This window comes from Aythya ferina (genome assembly GCF_964211825.1).
Source record: "Aythya ferina genome assembly, chromosome: 5".
In the NCBI taxonomy this organism is placed as follows: Eukaryota; Metazoa; Chordata; class Aves; order Anseriformes; family Anatidae; genus Aythya; species Aythya ferina.
In genome coordinates, this window is record NC_140301.1 from 61,671,088 (window position 1) to 61,689,224 (window position 18,137).

General features: G+C 45.8%; 2 protein-coding genes and 2 long non-coding RNA genes across 4 annotated transcripts; 2 read left to right on the forward strand and 2 right to left on the reverse strand.

Annotated features, from left to right (window-relative positions):
• Positions 1–1,167: 1,167 nt before the first annotated feature.
• Positions 1,168–5,752, reverse strand: LOC311437210. The gene is made up of 2 exons (XR_014693359.1): positions 2,989–5,752; positions 1,168–1,582 (listed from the first exon to the last, which is right to left on the reverse strand). It is a non-coding gene; the product is annotated as an uncharacterized lncRNA (long non-coding RNA).
• On the forward strand, positions 2,465–8,306 carry CNIH1 (cornichon family member 1). The gene is made up of 5 exons (XM_084520186.1): positions 2,465–2,639; positions 2,732–2,800; positions 5,759–5,871; positions 6,805–6,948; positions 7,474–8,306. The coding sequence occupies exons 1-5, from the start codon at positions 2,559–2,561 to the stop codon at positions 7,499–7,501; spliced, it is 435 nt and encodes a 144-aa protein (XP_084376312.1). The 5' UTR covers positions 2,465–2,558; the 3' UTR covers positions 7,502–8,306.
• CDKN3 (cyclin dependent kinase inhibitor 3) lies at positions 7,829–15,233 on the reverse strand. The gene is made up of 6 exons (XM_084520187.1): positions 15,012–15,233; positions 14,797–14,852; positions 13,272–13,364; positions 12,454–12,643; positions 11,812–11,843; positions 7,829–11,498 (listed from the first exon to the last, which is right to left on the reverse strand). Exons 1-6 carry the CDS (start codon positions 15,041–15,043, stop codon positions 11,482–11,484), a joined length of 420 nt encoding a protein of 139 aa, XP_084376313.1. The 5' UTR covers positions 15,044–15,233; the 3' UTR covers positions 7,829–11,481.
• A 331-nt stretch (positions 15,234–15,564) lies between these two features.
• LOC311437213 lies at positions 15,565–17,603 on the forward strand. Its single transcript, XR_014693368.1, has 3 exons — positions 15,565–16,710; positions 17,357–17,375; positions 17,422–17,603. It is a non-coding gene; the product is annotated as an uncharacterized lncRNA (long non-coding RNA).
• The last annotated feature ends 534 nt before the right edge of the window (positions 17,604–18,137 follow it).

The following is an 18,137-nucleotide window of genomic DNA, read 5'->3' on the forward strand; positions in this document are numbered from 1 at the left end:
TAGGTCATTTTCTACAGAATTTGCATTTCATTTCATTTTTTTATTACCCTAAAAGGACACTCTCTAATTCAAGAGCTCCTCCAATGAACAAAAATCTTTGTGGTACAGAATTACTGCCTTCCATTTTTCCTGACACGGTAATTGCAGATGAATGGCACGCAGGCATTAGAGGTAACAAAACGGTGCATTCCTCGAGGCAGAACCGGCGTTAATTGCAAATACAAATACGTGACTGACACACCCTGATATTTCTGCTACTACACGTCCCTGGTAAAACATTCTGTTGTGCACGAACCCAGAACATCATCAGCAACACAGCAGCGCTGCTGCTTTTTCAGGTGCAGAACAGTTTCTTTACCTCTGCTGCCCTTGTGCTTCAGCTACCCTGGATCGTATATCCCAAATCGTGAGCATCTGCTGTGTCTGGAGTGCCGTGAAGGAAACCTCTCTGCTGCAGCTCTGTTCAAACAGCCCGAGGCTGCTGGCAGCTCGCTGGTGGTGGTCCTGGGTGCTCCCTGACACACAGCAGCTTGGCAGCATCCTACGGGGGTTCCTCTGCTTAGTTGTGTGCCCTGTGTGATGGGTGAGCCTGCTGGCTTCTAGCGGGACTCGTGGTGAGCCACATCTCCCTCATGGGCTGTATGAGGAGACCTGGTGCCAAAACATCTCTGATTCTGCAGGACCTGGCCTAGCCATGGGGCTCCAGGCACCTGAAACAGGAACCAGTGAAGGCCACGATCTCCAGGCACCTTTTCAAGTAAACGGATGGATTTCTGTGGTCACCGGGCAGCTTGAGGGCTGCGGGGCGCCCTGTGCTCCCAGCTCTTCCCCCTTCCTGTGCATCTGCTGCGGTTCACTTTTAAAACTGTTTTCTGGGGGTTACATCAAAGTTTTGTGGGTCCTAACGGCACTACTCCCTGCGTGGGAATGGCTCGAGGATGAGGCTTTGTGGGGATCAGCCTCACGTCTGCAGCAGCTGACCTGAGGGCAGCGCCAGTGCTGCGGGGTCCCCTCTTACTGCGCTGGAGGAAACGAAGCTCCTGCTGATGGCTCGTTGTGAGACGCAGTTAATGGTGTGTAAAGCTTTTTGGCAAATGTCACCAGGAAATATTATTTGCCATTTGGCTGCTGCTAATTTTATGGGATTCGTTATTTGCACAATGTGTCTGGAAGCAATGGTTGCAGGTTTGCTTTATTGCAAGGTATTCCTGCTCAAAACTGGAAGGACTTTTATGTGAAGCTGTGGAAGAGAATTAGTTGAGCTTCTCCTTAAACTATTTGTTTTCTTGGCTTCTTGCTGTTTCCTTTCAGAATGCATTGATTGGATAGCAAGAGCTGGTGTTCCTCCTTTCCTGGGCATGACTGGAGCCTGTTCCCAAGCATTTCATCCTAAGCCTGGCATCCCCCTTGTCTGCAGCCGTACCTCTGCTTGCCGGGTCCCACTGGGGATGTGGGGATGGCACCGCGTCAGTTGGCCCCTGGTGCTGCCCCATCCCTTTCCACCTGAAAAGGAAGGGCTCTTTGCCTCGACCTTTGGGCCAAATTCCATTTTCAAACTGGATGTTACTGCTGTCGCCTTGTTCTTTGGTTTTGGTGTAGATATCGGAAAGGAAAAAGAATAAAATATAAATAATAAATAAATGAATAATAAATGAATAATAAATAAATACAATAAAATAAATAAATACAATAAAATAATAAATAATAAATAAATGAAAAAAGAAAGAAAATAAAAGAAGGAAAAGAAAGAAGAAAATAAAAACAAAAAAGAAAGAAAATAGAAAAGAAAAAAATAAAAAAAGAAAGAAAACAGAAAATGAAAAGCAAAGGAAAGGTAAATAAAGGAAAAAAGGAAAGGAAAAAAATAAATAATAGATAAAAAGAAGAAAAAAGAAAGGAAAATAAAAAGAAGGAAAAGAAGAAAATAAGAAAAACAGAAAAGTAAAAAAAGAAAAAATGAAAAAGAAAAAATGAAAATAAAAAATAAAAGAAAGGAGAAGAAAAAAAATAGAAGAGGAAAGAAGAGAAAAAAGAAAAGGAAAGAAAATAAAAGAGAAGAAAAGAAAATAGAAGAAAAAAGAGAAGAAGAAAAAAAAAGGAAAAGAAAATGAAAAAAAAATAAAAGTAAAAAATAAAAAGAAGAAAAAAGAAAAAAAGAAGCAGAAAATAAAAAAAAGAAAGAAAATAGAAAAGTAAGAAATAAATAAAAGAAAGAAAAAACGAAAAAGGAAAGAAGATAAGAAGAAAGAAAAGAAAAAGAAAAAGAAGAAGAAAAAGAGGGAGAAAGGCAGGGGACAGGACCGGACCCGAGCAGCCCCAGCCCCGCCCGTGCCGCGGGCGTCCCGCGGGGGGTGCGGAGCGGCCGGGAGGCGCCACCCCCAGCTCCCGCCCCCTCCCCTCCCTCCCCTCCCTCCCCTCCCGTCCCCTCCCGCCCCTGGGCGCTGCCGGCGGCCCCCAGCAGGGGTCGCTGCTGGCTCCGCGGGCCGTCTCCCGGCGGCGAGCGCTGGCGCCCGGCCCCTGTGGCGTCGCGGCGCGGCGCGGCCCGTCCCGGCCCCGCCATGGCCTTCACGTTCGCGGCGTTCTGCTACATGCTGGCGCTGCTGCTCACCGCCGCCCTCATCTTCTTCGCCATCTGGCACGTGAGTGCGGCCCGGCACCCGGCACCCGGCCCCCTGCCCCGCCGGCCCCGCGGGCCCCCTGCTGACCGCCGTGTCCCCTTCTCTCCCTGCAGATCATCGCGTTTGACGAGCTGAAGACGGACTACAAGAACCCCATCGACCAGTGCAACACGCTCAACCCCGTAAGTAGCGCGGGGATCGCGCGGCCCCCTCGGCTCGTACCGAGTTTTCTGCCTGCTGGTGGTTTTTTTCCCCTCCCCCGCCCTCCTACTAACGCTCTTTCAATCTGCTTTCCACCCTTTTCGGCACAAAAGACAGTTGAAAAGGTCAAAAAGATTAAAAGAGTCAAAATTGCGTTAAAGGTGTGTACCGCTGCTCGGGTTGATGTTTTTTGGGGCCGCTTCCATGTTGTTAGGGTGGTTGTCGATACCCCTCAGGCGTCTGGTTTGGCGTGCCTGCACATCCGCTTCTGACTTGCCCGCCGGGTTCCAGCAGCTCCATGAATTCCCCTCCATACCTTGTGCGAAAACGATTTGGCTTGCGGGGAAAACTGTTACATGCCCGGTACGCGCATCCTGCGGGTCAGCTTCGGACAGAGACAAAGGGCGCTTCCCCAGCACCAGTTATTAAAGCCTGGGAAGACAGAAAGCCAGTTAAAAATAACCGGCTGGATAAATTCTGCTCTTGCTCGAGGATTTCGGCCGGCACAAGGTGCCAGGCCTTGCCTTCACGTCTTTGTTTCATGTTGCAGCCTCAGGGATGTCTCGGTGTCCTCTCTTGGATGCAACTCTGACGCTCCTCAGTTTGTGAAAAGCATCCGAGGCAAACTATTTGCTTGCATCTGTACCAGGCTGATAATAAAAGGGGAGCTTGTTAAAGAGCACACAGTTTGATAACACAGATTATTTTTTTTGCCCATTTCTCCTGATTTTGGTTTTAGCTTGGCATGCCCAGACTGAAGCAGTGTGCCCGGGCAGCATGGCCTGGACTTCCTCCTCGTGCTTTGGAGAGTGAAGGAAATCATGCAAATGGAAAATGACTTTAAAGTAGCCTGGGGGGGTTGTTAGGCACAAATCTACAGCGAGAGTGGGTGAGGAGGCGATGGGCAGCCGATGGCATCGCAGAGAGGGCCGATGCCCGCCGAGCTGAGCATCTAACAGTTTCCCTTGCTTGGTCTGTTCTACGGTCATTTCTGCTACGGCGTGGGGGAAGGCAAATCCTCATGGCATTTATGCATCATGATCTTGTCACAGACTTCCGAGTACTCTAACGCGCATGCTTACAGCAAAAATTAACCTTCTGCTAACCCACCTGCATGCGGAGTTCATTGATACGACAGCTGGGTGAGCTGAAAGCCAGGGATAAATGGGTGCTGGCTGCTCCCCCGGCAGTAGGTCAGCTGCTGGAAGTGGAGCTAAGATCCAGGCTCCTGCAGGCACCTGGTAAAGGGTCGCTGGATGAACACACCGAGGTGCTTTTCTGGGAAAAGAATCAAAAATCCCGGTAGGAATTGGTACCTCAGAGAAAGATTAGCCCGAAATAGCAGCTGCTTAGCGTGCTGTCGATGTTGTCTCTTCCCTGCTCCTGCTACAGTAGTGGCTCTTCTCAGCCCTCCTCCCTCACCTGGTGATAAAAATCACCAATTCAGTCCAATTCAGTCAGCGTTCCTTTAGGACAGGCAGGGAGGCTGAAATGTGGTAGGCTTGCAAGACAGGAATTCTGCTGTGGGAGTCGGCTACAACAAACAAGATAAAGACAAAGATGTTTTGAGATGTGTAGTGAAACAAACTGCAGGTGTGAGACCTGGTAAATCTGTCCCAGCAGGCTGCCAAATGCGTTGTTTTGGGTAGAGCTCTTATTCTGCTATAAAAAATTGCCAGGTTGTGAATGGTAAGTATACCAAGAAGGATTTGGACAAAATATTTACCTGAAACCGTTCCTTTATGACAGCTTATTTGTGTTGATGTTGATGCAAGTTTGCTTTGATACTTCTTGCTTCCAGAAGCAGAATGTAGTAGCAGAGTGGGTGGTGAGAATGTCTGTTTGGGGGTGGGTTTTAGGTTTCTAGGAATCTATTTTGGGGCTTTAAAAGAAGTGTCTGGCTAGAGAGAATGAAAAAAATGCAAAACACGGATACAATGATGCAGCCACCCTACGGAGTAGTCGTACTACCCAGAGTTTAAAGCTCTGAGGTAGAAATGCAGTTCTGCACGAGGAGATGGTGTAGCGATCCCGGGGTGAGAAGTCAAAAGCTTCATCTGCTTCCTTCGGAATCGTGTAACGAAAGAGTAAATGACACCACTTTGGGGTGACTTGTTTTAGAAAGTTTCAGTCTTGTCGTGGGTGCGAAGTTTTGCTGGCTCTCTGCATGCATTTAATCTACGGCTCTCTCCATGCGAGCCCTGTTAATAACACTGATCCCAGCCGGCATTTCATGCTTTCTCTGACCTGCCAGGAATCGATAACCAGCGCTGCGGCCTTCTGCTGGACAGCATGATGCTACCAAGCATGCACAGTAGGTCCGTGTGGAGGAGAGCGAAGCTGGCTCCTGCGCCCTTTAGCTGGGGCTGTTCCTCCCGTGCTGCAGGCAGCGCAGTGCCCGTGCCCACCGATGTGCTCAGCAGCCGTGCTGCCGGCCCGGTGCGGTGCGGCCCTGCCCAGGGCACCACGTCTTGGCAGTAGTTCCGATCCGCACAGTCACCTATGTGCAAGTATCAAATCAAAACTGCCAAGTAGGAAAGCCCAAAAGATCTTTTTGCCAATCGACCGTTGTGTGGAGCATGTTTCCTGGTGATATTTCTCTGTTGCATGAGAAGAAATATCTCAACGATCTCTCGTGTTATGAAGGTCACTTATAAAGCGAGGAATCTGTGAACAGTGCCCTTAAGTGAACAGAAGCAATAAAGATTTCTTTATCTGAGCATTTCATTCTGTAAAATTTCCTTCTCGGTTTATGATTACCAGGTGAAAACAGCAAGGCAATGCTGCTAGTTGCTCTTTTCACCGTCTGCAGTCTTGAGCTTGTTAGCGTTTGTTTTAAGTTATAATTTTTAAGCAATAGCTTACCTCCAAAATAGATTAAACAGCACACGTTTTGCTTTGAGTAATCGAAATGTCTAACTCATCTTTTTCTTTTCCAGCTTGTACTTCCAGAGTACCTCATCCATGCATTCTTCTGTGTTATGTTTCTCTGTGCAGCAGAGTGGCTCACACTGGGTCTCAATATGCCTTTGTTGGCTTATCATATTTGGAGGTAATATTGATGAGTCTGGTATCTGTCCTCATGGCAGTTGTACCTCATTCTCCTGTCGCAGTGCTTCCTGTTGAGTGTTCTGTGTCTTTGCCAAATGAAGATGCTTTTTGATACGCTAGCGAGAAAGTTTACGTCGTGGCTATAACATAAGAACCATCGCTTTGCTTTATCACTTGTTTTTTTAATTATCATTAGTCTCCTGTGCTGTGCAAGAGCCGTGCTGTGCACATTAATGGTGGCCGACACGTCGGGGTGTGGACGAGCAGTAGGAGTGGCAACCCTGCCTTCTTCCTACCAGTGAGACGCGAGCACCGCCTTTCCCTCTGCTGTGCAGCTGCGCAGGGAGCTGCCGGAGGGAGCGGATCCGCTCGAAACACAGCCCAGTGGAAGAGTTTTCCCTGCCTGGCTTCCCTGTGCTGGTCCTGGCACCAGGAGCTGGAGTGGTCGGAGCGCTGGCTGTGCAGGGAGCCTGCTTTTCGTGACATCTGTAGGGTCATTTTACACTGACCTGTGCGAGTAGTCCCTCAGCGTGGCCCCAGCATGCCTTTTATAACGAGTAGAGGCTGTGGGCTGCACAGGGTTACACCGCAGTCTCTTCTCCACCTCTAAACCCTTTGCGAAGGAATCCCATCCCAGATTTGTGAAGCGGTGCCATTTCCTTGCGGTGTACCAGACTTCAGCTGGGTTTGTGGCCGAGGTGAGCTCTCGCAGCGCCATCTGTAAAAGCTCTCTGAGGGCCCTGCTTGTTTTGGGGCTCCCAAAGCTGCTCTTGCTGCTGGCAGCCTCCTGCGTGGAGCTGAAGGACCTGGCTGGGCTGCGAGGGGGGGATTCTTGCTCCAGTTCTGCGGTCAGGCAGTGAGTGGGGGGAAGGAGCCCGTGTTTCCCATCACCGGGAGCAAACTAATTAGCAAACTGATTGTGTGTCGCTTCCAGGTACATGAGCAGGCCCGTGATGAGCGGCCCCGGTCTGTACGACCCTACGACCATCATGAATGCAGACATCTTAGCCTATTGCCAGAAAGAGGGATGGTGCAAATTAGCATTCTACCTTCTATCTTTTTTTTACTACTTATATGGGTAAGTTTTTTTCCGCTATCCTCCATCTCATTGTTAGTCTGTAGTTTTTTGGTTGGGCTGAGTGCACAAGAGACATTTTGTACATGGGAATATATCTAATAACAACTTCCCTGAAAAAAAAAATAGAAGAATACTGTGATATTTGTCAAAGTTAAAGGTAGAAGAATCATTTCAAGAGTAAAAACGGGTGGGAGCCACAAAAGGTAGTGCCACCTCCTTGTACTTTCTCCCACTTCTTTCAAACCAAAAGCCAGAACCAGCTTCTAGCACAGCCTGTAGTAACGGAGTTTTTACAGGAGTCCCCGTTACAGCGTCCCTTGGTCCGGGCACATCTGGCTGTTCCCTGTTTGTGTCTCCCTTTCCAATGCCCCTCACGTGGTTGTGACTTTGTGTGTAATTAAAATGTTCGGTCACAACCCACATAGCTCACGCAGATTTGTTCCTCGGGAGAATACTTAAGACTGTGTAATTAAATGTTTTTTCAAAATCATGCATCTGAATGTTTTTATCTTATTGTCTTTCCAGCATGATTTATGTTCTGGTGAGCTCTTAAGAAGACATTCAGCAAGCTTTGTTCCATTTAAGTGCATGCAAAAGCCATGAAACATGGATTATTTACAATGAGGCCGTCTCACCAAGATTAAATACGGAATCCGATGATTGCATTTGCATTAGAAAACAATGGCTCCCCTATTTTTAAACTATTTCCACATTTTATACTTGTGGAAAGACTGTTTTCTTATATTTTACTGGGACACTGAAATTAAAGAATTACATGTACATTAGTATAAAGATTACTGGGTTTTGAAAAGTTCTGACTTTGCACTCCATAAGGAACAGCCTTCGAGCGGGCGTTTGTCACTGAGCAGCCGTAGTGCGCGGGGTTCTTTGGGCTGGGCTTCGTGGACTCGCGATGTTACCTGTAGGGGATGGCGGTCTCAGGAGGTGAATTCCTGGGCACAATTGCAGAAACGGTAGTTCTGTTTTTCTTTCTTTTCTCTTTTTTTTCCCCTATCTGGTTAATCTTTCCCTGTATATGCATGGTTCAGAGACTTCTGTATTTTCACCGAACACTAGCCTTGCTCTAATCACAGGCGTTTGTCGTTGTGATAGGAAATGTTGAATTGTCCACAAAGGAATGAATTTAGATTTTTTTTTCTCAAAGTCTGTGCACAGACACTAAGAACAAATTTATTAACAAATGGACAAACCTACATTTATTATGTTCAGTGGTGAAAATACACTTGGGTTTAAGAGATACTACAGTTCTTTTCAAAGGAGAAAGTGAGATTGTGAAACTGCCCTGCTGTTCCTTAGTGCAATAAATAAAAAAAAAGTCTCAAATTCAGAAATACTTATTTTTACTTGTTCTGGTGCCTTGTTTCGTTTTTAAATTGAACAGATTCATCTGTTTTATGATGAATAATTGCATTACCTTTCAGAAATAGAACACAGAATCGAGTTATGTCTGGAAAAAGGAAGCTCTGATTTCCTGTTTTCTTTTTTTTTTTTTTTTTTTTTGTGGGTCTGCAGATAAACAGTGGGGAAGATGTTTCAGGTAAACTGGTAGTACCGCATTGTAAATTGTCATTGTGAAGAACTAATTTAGGAGTTATAATTAGGAATCTTTTCCATTTATTTGTTCGGGAGAAAAATGAAATAGTTTCCCAGTTGTAGTAAAAAACATTTTTGTATAAATGGTTTACTTGTTCCCTTTGTCTCTCAGGTGTTAGATGTAATAGAAAATTGTAAGAATGGCTTAGAGCAGAAATCTGTATAGTCTAATACTGACGTGCTGGATAGTGGGAGAATGTGCTCAGAAACCTGCATGTTACAGATGTCCTGAGCTGGAGGTTTGGCATCTCAAACAGCCCTTGAATTATTTTCTGTTAATTTAGTTGCTTTAGGGGCAATTTTATAGCCCAGGATGAAGATGCCCCAAAAGGCGGAGAGTTCTGTAATGGAATGGCTTTAAGTTTAAAAAATGAAACCAAACCACCAGACAAACAAATTAAAAAACGAACAAAAAAAAAACTTACTAAAAACGTCATATTAATTTCATTTGATGCCTGCAAGTTCTTGTTTTTAAGACATAATGAAAATTTTGCCTTTTGTATCTTATGCTGGGTGTGATCAAATAGACATTTGTTGTGTCACCTTTCAGAGCAGGGAAGCCTTAACTTCACCTCTTGGCTGGAGGGCCTTCTGCAGCTTTGTGGCTGTCCTTTTTTTCCTTTTTCATTTCCAAACTGGAGGAGACCAGAACTGTTGGCGTCACACAAGCTTTGGGTATCGTGGGGATTTCGAGGAGCAGTTTCCTGCTCTCTGCTTCTGGTTTCCTTTTTGTAACGGACTGCTGGGGGATTAGATCTCAGCTGTGAGACCTTCCAAGTCTCTGTCCCGTGATAATAGATACCTGACAGCTTGTTACTGTGTATAGATCATTTTGCTTATGTTTCTTCTTTGCCTATATTGAAACTTCATTTCCCATGCTTTAGCACTGCAAGGTTTTCTTTTTATCATCCCTGAACTTTTGCAACAGTTGCAGGTTTTATCTCATTCCTGTGTTTTCCCCATCGTCTTCCTTATGTAACACTAATTTTGAACAGTTAGCTAAGAAGCTTTTGAATGACTTTTTGGAAATTCATTGATATTGTTCCTGTTGGATCATCTTTGTTTCCTGCTGCTTCGCTCCTTCAGAAACTGCTGTAAAGATGACTCAAGCCTGCATAAGCGAAGCTAAATAACCCTTCCTTGTGTATGTTTATTTGTTATTGAACTGAGTTAGTGGCTGCCTCATAGCCCCCAGCTCCCTGTGGCCTTCTAAAAAGGACCATAACTCCCTTGGTACTTGGGTGAGTTCAGCTGGAATAAACAACACAGAATCTACTGAGTTCAAACTGGTAGCTTGAGAAACAGCTAGCCATGGAACAGCTTTATAGATGTTAAACAAAATGTCTGCAAACACTTGCACTGTCCTGGGGCTGAGTCCCAGAGTACGACCCAGTGCAGCCAGCTGCATAGAAAATGATTTTCACAGAAAATTTCTCCAGTAAAAACAAAACATAAGGCTTTAGACACTCTTGAAGTAGATGTGTAAGTATAATCCTGAACATAAGAATCCAAATATGAAAACAGGAGTTAACTTGCTAGTGCAGATCCACTGGACAACCTGAATTTACAGCTAACTCCGGGAGCAAAAGGCTTACTTTGTCTGGGTGCTGTGCGTAAGTACGTGAGAACTGGAGAATTTCAATAATCTCACTAAAAGGCCTTTTAAAGTTTGGAAATCAAAAGTGTTATGAGAATATGGCACAGAGAGCTGAGCTGTGATCCCTGCCAAATAAAGCATCCTTCAGAGGAGGCTGTTTAGAAAGTGTTTTTAGCACTTTTATTTTTTAAAAGATCCCTGCGTGCTGGCAGAAATCCGGCTTCTGGTCTGTGTGAAAGTTCTCTGTACCCAGGGATGCAAGCCACAGATCTGGATTTTACCCAAGTGGTTCTTGTGAAAGGAACTGCTGCATGCAGAAAAGCACATACTACCCAAAGTACTCGGTATTTCACCATCAAAATGTGGATCTGGTATTTGTTTTTTCGAGTTCCACAAGGCAAAAGATTAGGGAGAAAATAAGTAACATCTCTCTCCCCATCAGCAACTTTTCTGATGAGTCACCTTAAAAAATAATTTGTTTTTCTGATTTGTTTGATCATTGGGGGGCAGTATGAGGGAAAGAACAATGCACATTACATAACTTGTAACTTTAAGAATTCCTGAAACTTTGTCAAAATGCACCACAAGCATCAGTGTCCCCGGGGGCTGCAGCTGGGGGCTACAGGAGACCCTCAGAGCGGGACAGCAGCACCACGGGGTGGGCTAACGCTGGGTCACAAGGAAGGAAGCGGGGCCTGGCAGGGCTCACAGAAATCCTGACAAGGAAACAGGAGGTGGGTGCAGAAGGGTCAGGAGGCTGCTTCTCAGAGAGAAGGCCCAGCGGGGGTGCTGCAGGTTTTCTTCCCAGAGCCGCCACTTCCCTCACAGAGTGCCAGAGGGCACCTGAGCACTGCAGCAGATGATCAGCGCTCCCTCACAACAGGACACGGTTAAATGTTCTCCTCTCTACTCAACTTCTCTGGTCTTGGAGTGGATCTAATTACAGATGACTGAGGTACCCTGCTGCAGGCATGTTTCTAGAAGCCTTGCTCTAGCCTAAAGAGGATTATATATTTACTTTTTGACTTTTTTTTTTTGTTTAAAGAGTTGTGTTACTGCTGTTTTGCCTCCCTTCCACTTGGTAACCACACCGGAGCAGCCCTGGGATGTCACAACAGCCCGCGTGCCCGCTGGGTGGCAGTGGCTGTTGCCCAGTGCAACCCAGTCCAAGTGTGAGCCATTTATGCAGTGACAAGAAGCTTGTTGGGCGCTCCAGCCCCCAGCACAACACCAACAACAACAAAAAAAAAACACCTCCGTGCATTTTGTAGAAAACAAACATCTGCTGGTTAGAAAGATGTAAGAGAACTGAGGCAGAAAGATCAAGCAGATGTCCAACCTGTGAGGAGAATGGGGACACCAGAAAGAGGAGCAATGGCTCAGCAAGCTGTAAGCAGGGCTAAGGACGAGAAATCACCAAGTTATTAGTGATGGTGAAGAGCAGACAGCTGCTGAATTCATTCACCCCTCTAGGAAAACTCCCCATAACGCCAGGGTTCACAGATCTACGTAGCAGACCCTTCACCAAATCCTGTTTGAAGGCACTGGTCACGTCTGCTGCCACTGCTCCTCCAGACAGGGCTGCCTTGTGGGAACGGGGGTGCAAAGTGGGTTTGTTAATTAGGAATTAAGAGGGGAAGGCAGCTACTTATGGAGACACAAGTGTCCAAGGCCACTGTAACAGCTGGAAGAGAAGAGGATTTAGGCTGTGGTACACTGCGACACCCAGAGCCCCCTCAGCATGCTGTGTGAGGTACAGGTCTTGCCTTAATATAATCAAGAGGATCAGTGGTACAAGGAAGACAGAATTGCTACTATTTACAAGGCTAACTCCCATCTATTCCTCAGACCTTCCTTTATTACTGTCTTTTTTCCTTAAGATAATATGCAATTTTAAAAGTTCCCCTTTGTTCTTAGTAATAGTCCCAAGGGCACAGGAAAGCAGAAAAAGGCATCAAGAGGAACAAATCTCAGTTTGCTTTAAATCCTCCTCCAGATTAAGGCTTCAAAAACCATCATGAGCTAATGATAGCAGCAGGCTTACGCACCAGCAGGAAGCCCAGGACCCTACTCAGTGGATGTCTGCCTGGGGAGCTGGCAGCAGGATCTTTCAAGAAACGTGGATCCAGGAAAGCTCTATCCCAAGCTCAGCTACAAATGCTGAAGGATACAGCTTTAAACCAGTTTTGTGCAATTTAGAGGAGAATTTTGCACTGTTAGAACCCACCCAGCCTCTGGTAAACAGCCCGGGGCTACATTATCCTCTGCCATCTGCTTCAGTTCTCAGCTCTCACCGTACAGCTGATACCCAGCTCCTGAGCTCCTCCAGGATTCTGCAGCACTCAGCAGTGTCAGCAGTGTCCCCATGCACGCAGATCCCATGCTGCTGGTAGGCGTCTATAAGGTTTGGTACTCGGTATTTTAGGAGTTCTCCTCTGGTACAAAGCACAAATCTATCCCGTGTCCCATAGTTGTTTAGTTCATCTGCCAACAGATCCAGACACCTGCAAACAAAAGCCTATCAAGCTTAGGGATGAATAGATAAGCTTCTTGGTACTGATCCCGTTGTTTAATCTTCAAAGTCCAGACAACAGAAGTTACCACTTCTGCTTTAAGCAGCGTTTACTTCCATCAAGTCTTGCCTATGTCTGCCTTCAGGTACCCCATCCACGAGAGGAATTTCTACAGCTCAGAGGCAGCCCTGAGACAAGCCTCACTGGAGATCACCACTCTGAACAGCCCTGTTAGCTACTGCTAGCTTAAACACGATTCTGTCCCATCTCCAGCTACAATTGTCCCAACAGGATTTTCTTGCTGTTGGTCTCCACTGGCCTTTACAGCTGAATATTAACACAAATTTTTACACGATCTCACTTTTCTCTGGGAAGATGAGATAACATCATGGACACGTACAGGGACATTATAACATCCACTGTAAGAGGACAAATAAAGCACCACAACTTCTCAGTCAAGCTGTGTTTCAAACACACAGCGCCTGGATCCTTGTGCCCAAGTTAAATAAACAGCAACGCCAGCAGCCTCCAGGGTAAGTCAAGCCTCTGGCCTGTAAGGAGGAACTCGTGCTTTCAGTTTACCTGCAGGTTGTTCTTACCCCTTCCATGGAAACGAGAGGCACTTCTGCACTGGTCAGAAGACTCACTGATATCTTGTTGAAGATTCCTTCTAACATCCTTAAACTTGCAACCTAAAAGACATTATGAGTGATGATTATGGCCCCAGGTAAGTGACATTTACGAAATGGCTGCTACAACTGAAGAACAGAAAACAGACACCAAAGAAAACACCAAAGCCACACCGCCAACGACAGTCCTTGGTTTTGCAAGTGGATCACTAGTGCAGAAGACACTTTAAACACCTTCATCTGCTTAACACTGCATTATAATCGGATTTTAAAATCTGCCCAAGGTTTTAAACTGTTATGCATCCTCCAAATGAAAAGCTTGGGATATTAAAATCAAGGCACACATGGCAAAAATGCGGAAAAACACTCCTCCACCCCCACCCACTTTCCAAACCAATGAAAAAAAGGACTGGATAGGGATCACTGCAGAGTTCTATGTTGTCTAGTAGGAAAATAAATTCTGAACCATTCTGTAACATCAGGAATCACACTGAAAATCCTTCTAGTTTAATAATCAACAGATGACAACCTCAATTTTTTAAACTCAAGTCATGATACTAAGGCTTTTTTGCAACCCCTGCAGAACTCTACCCTATGAAACTCACAGCTATTTAGTTAGTGAGAGGTAATTGCTCAAAGTATCTGCACTGTGTCCTTCGTCCATCTCCTTTCCTCAAAAGATTATTTTATTTCTTGAAACATCTTCTGAGAACAGGAGAGCAGAGTCCTGCAGAAGAGCTCTATGGGCAAGGCCATGACTGGAGGCTGCTCAGGTGGCTGAACATGGCAATGCAGCTGCTTTCAGCATAAAAGTTTGCTCAGTGCTCAAGTGTTAGAGGGATTCTCATCAGCAATGGACATCACCTAATTCATCCCAACATTATTCAGCATTTCTTTTCTAGATCTTTAGTGTGGGATCAGTGCTAGGCTTGCATTTCTTGGGCTTGGTTCTTGATCATTAGGTAATTGCTTTAAACGAAGCGGGGAAACCTCACGCTGTCACCAGCAGCTGTCCTCATCTCTTTTGTGAGCACAGCAGATTCACTATGGAACAGTTTGGGTAGTCAAAAATACAGTGAAAGCTTATAGGTTTATTTTTATATTGTGGCCATAGCAAACAACAGTGCAACCCAGATACTCAGGGAGGTGGTACAGAAGTGTCAGTGCAGCAAGTAATTGTAATTTAAGGCAGATATAAAGGAATTATATGTTAGAGTGGTCTTGTTTCACTTCGGTTGTTGCTCATTATAACCAGTAAAAATATCTGGCTTTTTAACCTTACTGATAGTGGAAGATAGACATCTTATCACTCTGCTAGGGAATACTGCATTAAGATATCCTCTAAATTGGCCTCAGTATTTTAAAACATTTATTCCAGTCATCGATTATAAAATAAGTCACTCTGCCAAATAAACTGAAAGCAGAATTTAGGGGTACAGAGTATTACACCTCTTCAGCTTCAAACACACCTGCAAATCCAGCAAATGCTCCTTACCTGGAAGCGAACACACTCCCAGGAGCTTAGAAGAGTAGATGTGAGACAAAGACAACCTGTCAGGAAACAAAACAAGCAATCAGAAGAGAACATTTTGGTAACTTGAAGGGAAGTAACTCACCACCAGACACTCGTTTTCTGTGGGACCACGAGAAGTTACGCTCGATAGCGCTATAAGAACGAAACAGCGTGAAACGGTAGTTACAAGTCCTCACGGACAGTTTTCAAAGGGAACTTTGTACAACATCAGGCGAGGGAACCCGGCCCCTTCTGCCCTAACAGACCCCTCAGGGGCCGCCTGGCGCTGACCAGACCCCTCACGCCCCCGCCAGCCCTGTCCCGGGGCCGCTGCTGATCACTTCAGCAGCCTCATCATCCGACGAGTCCCAAAACCCAGCCTACATCGCGCTGGGCTGTCTGCGGTAGGGGATAAATGAGGAGCTCAACCGAGATCCGGCCCCTCAGCAGCGGTCCCGCTCCCCGCCCCCAGCACGGCCCCTCCGTCCCGCCCCTGCCTCACCGCCCACAAAATGGCGGCGCTGCCCGCCCACAAAATGGCGGCGCCCTCGTGGAGCTCTTCCCGCCCACCCGCCGAGCACCTCATTGGCTCTCTCTTCCCGCGCTTCTTCCAGTGGGGCTCCGCCTCTCTCGCCAGGAGCAGCGCGCTGATTGGCGGGCGGCGCTGGAGGGCTGAGCTGATTGGCTAGGGGCTGAGAGGCGGGAAGAGGGGGCTCGAGGCTGACGTGGTGTGAGGCAGAGGGAGCCTTGGGCGCGAAGGGTGAGGTGAGGGCCATGTCTTCGTCCCTGTGGCCGTGTCCGGCGTCGGTTTTCTGACAGGAAAATGGGCTGGGACGGGCTCTGCTTCCATGTGGCTGCTGCCCTGGCCACCCGGGAAGCCGTTTAGGGGGGAAAAGGGGTCTTGGCCCTTCTGTCCATCCCCACTTGGAGGTTTCTAGAGCTTTCTAGAAGGAAGCAGTGTTTGCCCGTTTAAACTAAGGATCCAATATCAGATATCCTCGTGCCAGTTTGACCTGTAGGGCCTTGGGATGGCCAGACCTCACTGGTGTGTTGTTAAGAAAGAAAACTGCAGTGCTCCTGTGAGATCTGCTGCTAAAAAATGCGGATTTGGAGCAGCTGCGATGTCCACATCCTGCCCTTGCCACATTTCACTTTTCTAACGTGTAAATGATAATTTTAAGAGCTCGCTGTTGCCCACGCTTAAGGCGTTTTGGCAGTCCTGGTTTTGCAGCGTTTCAGAAAATGAGTCAGGAATGTAGGCCTGTTCATTAGCAGGTAAATGCATAAATTGGTATTGAATAATTTTGTTTTAGACAATGGGGTTGAAACCATTTACAGTCTATGCTTGGATATGTGCAGAGTTGTGTTGTGAAGGGGCTGGATGTGAATAGTGATTCTTTGGTCTTGAAATTTTTCAAAGATGATATTTATAGCCAAAAGAAAGGCTGTGTCCAGGCTCCTCGAGTGGTTTGTGTTTGGTGAGATTCCCAACAGGGCCAGAGCAAGCCCTCCAGCTGTGGAGTTGTTAAATTTTAGTCCTGCATTAGCAACATTAGTTCCACAGCCTGGGGATGTTAATGAAATCTGTCAGAGAGGGATGGCAGAAACAACTCGCTTGGTATGGCAGGATTTGGGGGAGGTTTAGGGAATGAAGGAAAGGATGATGAGAGGATCAAGTAAAGGACCCATTCATTGAAACAGAGAATTTGATAGCACATGTACAAAAATTGCATTAGTGCCTGTAATGGAGAAATAAAACAATGCAGCTGTGGAGGTTGCTGACTAAGATGATAAATGAGAAGAAATACAGCCTAAGAAGTGAGGCAGCACGAGAAGAGCCAGCCACTGTAGCTGCAAACATCGTTCTAACTTCTCGGCGACTGTGCGAGGGAATGGGTATGTTGTTTGCTTCTATTCACTATATTTTTATCTTTGTTCCCCTTAGAGACCGTTTGTAGCACTCGTACTGTTTTGGTGTGTGTGAAATTCTCCACGTGTTTTCCATTGCTTTTGCCTATTCCTACGAAAAGTATTGTAGATTTTAACTCTGAGGATTATATGAAAGCAGTAACATGAGACTGATAAATGCAAAAAAATTGCAACAGTGCTAATGCTCCTGGTTGTTCTTTGAGGAGATCAGAGGAATTCTTTGGGGTTTGGGTACCTCTACGTGGTAGAAATCAGCATAGCATTGCATGAAACCTGAAATGGCAATAACAGGTGGAATGGCAATGAGTCTGCAGGATGTGGGGACAGAGCTTGGGTCTGTTGTGGCAGAACTGAACAGGTACAGTATGCAAGTGTGAAACCTGGGGCAAATGTGGGATGGAAAAATTATAACCAAATCCTGAGGAGATCCCCTGAGATTCCTTAATACCCTGGGCATTTTGCAGCAGTAAATGATAACTGTTATGTTTATTAGCCGACTACTTGCTAAGGCTATTTGTTTGTGTGTTTTTATATTAAACTGTTCCCAGAACATCAAGTTGTAGTGTGCTAAAACATCTAAATCATCATTTTCTTTTGTGATACTATTTTATAGGAATGACTAACAGCTGTTGGTCTGCAAAAAATGTGTCCTTTGGCATGTGAAAAGGAACTCATCAGCATCAAGGCTTTACCTTCTGGACATTTCTGCTAGTTTCTAGGACTGGAGGTCTGTGCAAAGTGAAGAAAAATAGTCATGGGCATAAGCTGAAATACAGCGCTTGGAGGATTTAGTCTTTGCTCACTTTCAAGTAGGGATTTTATCTTCCCTGTGTTGTACAATGGGCATGTAACAGTACTCATTTTTTCTTTGCAAGCATGGAAAATACCAAGGTAAGGCAGTTGTTGGTAAAGGCTGATATTTTTGTGGTTCTGTTTGCCCTCATTCATTTATTAGTCTTTTCTGTAAGGTGTTGCAGTATCTATGTGTTGTCTCTATAGGTAAGAGTCATACCAATGGTTTCTGAAAAAAAAATCAACTTTTTTTGTAGTCTACATGAGTTGCATTATCCCAGGGTCTCATTATTATTGCATTATATGTTCCTGATGTTCTTTAAATTTTGAGAAGAAAAAACCTTGACAAGAACCGATAAGAATCTGACCGGTAAGTTTGTGGCTGCTCAGGGGTTTGCTTGCTTGATTATTGTGAGAATAATGCTTACTTTACATGGCACAACACTTGTGCCTTTGATGCAGCAATAAGTACCTTCCCAGAGATACTAAAAATGATGTGCAGTGGGGTAGATCGGTCAGTGAATTTTTTCCAAGCAGCCCTACGTCCTAGGCTGTAAATACATGGACGTAGGATGGGGTTGTGGTCTGGCAGCAAAACGTGT

Excerpts from the sequence above, each read along its gene's own strand:
- CNIH1 (XM_084520186.1), top strand. The coding sequence starts at position 2,559 with ATGGCCTTCACGTTCGCGGCGTTCTGCTACATGCTGGCGCTGCTGCTC. Across the intron at positions 2,640-2,731 it reads TCTTCTTCGCCATCTGGCAC|ATCATCGCGTTTGACGAGCT; the intron begins GTGAGTGCGGCC and ends CTCTCCCTGCAG. Across the intron at positions 5,872-6,804 it reads TTGGCTTATCATATTTGGAG|GTACATGAGCAGGCCCGTGA; the intron begins GTAATATTGATG and ends TGTCGCTTCCAG.
- CDKN3 (XM_084520187.1), bottom strand. The coding sequence starts at position 15,043 with ATGTTGTACAAAGTTCCCTTTGAAAACTGTCC. Across the intron at positions 14,853-15,011 it reads GTTCCCTTTGAAAACTGTCC|GTTGTCTTTGTCTCACATCT; the intron begins GTGAGGACTTGT and ends GTTTCCTGACAG. Across the intron at positions 12,644-13,271 it reads CTCTCGTTTCCATGGAAGGG|ATGAACTAAACAACTATGGG; the intron begins GTAAGAACAACC and ends ATCTGTTGGCAG.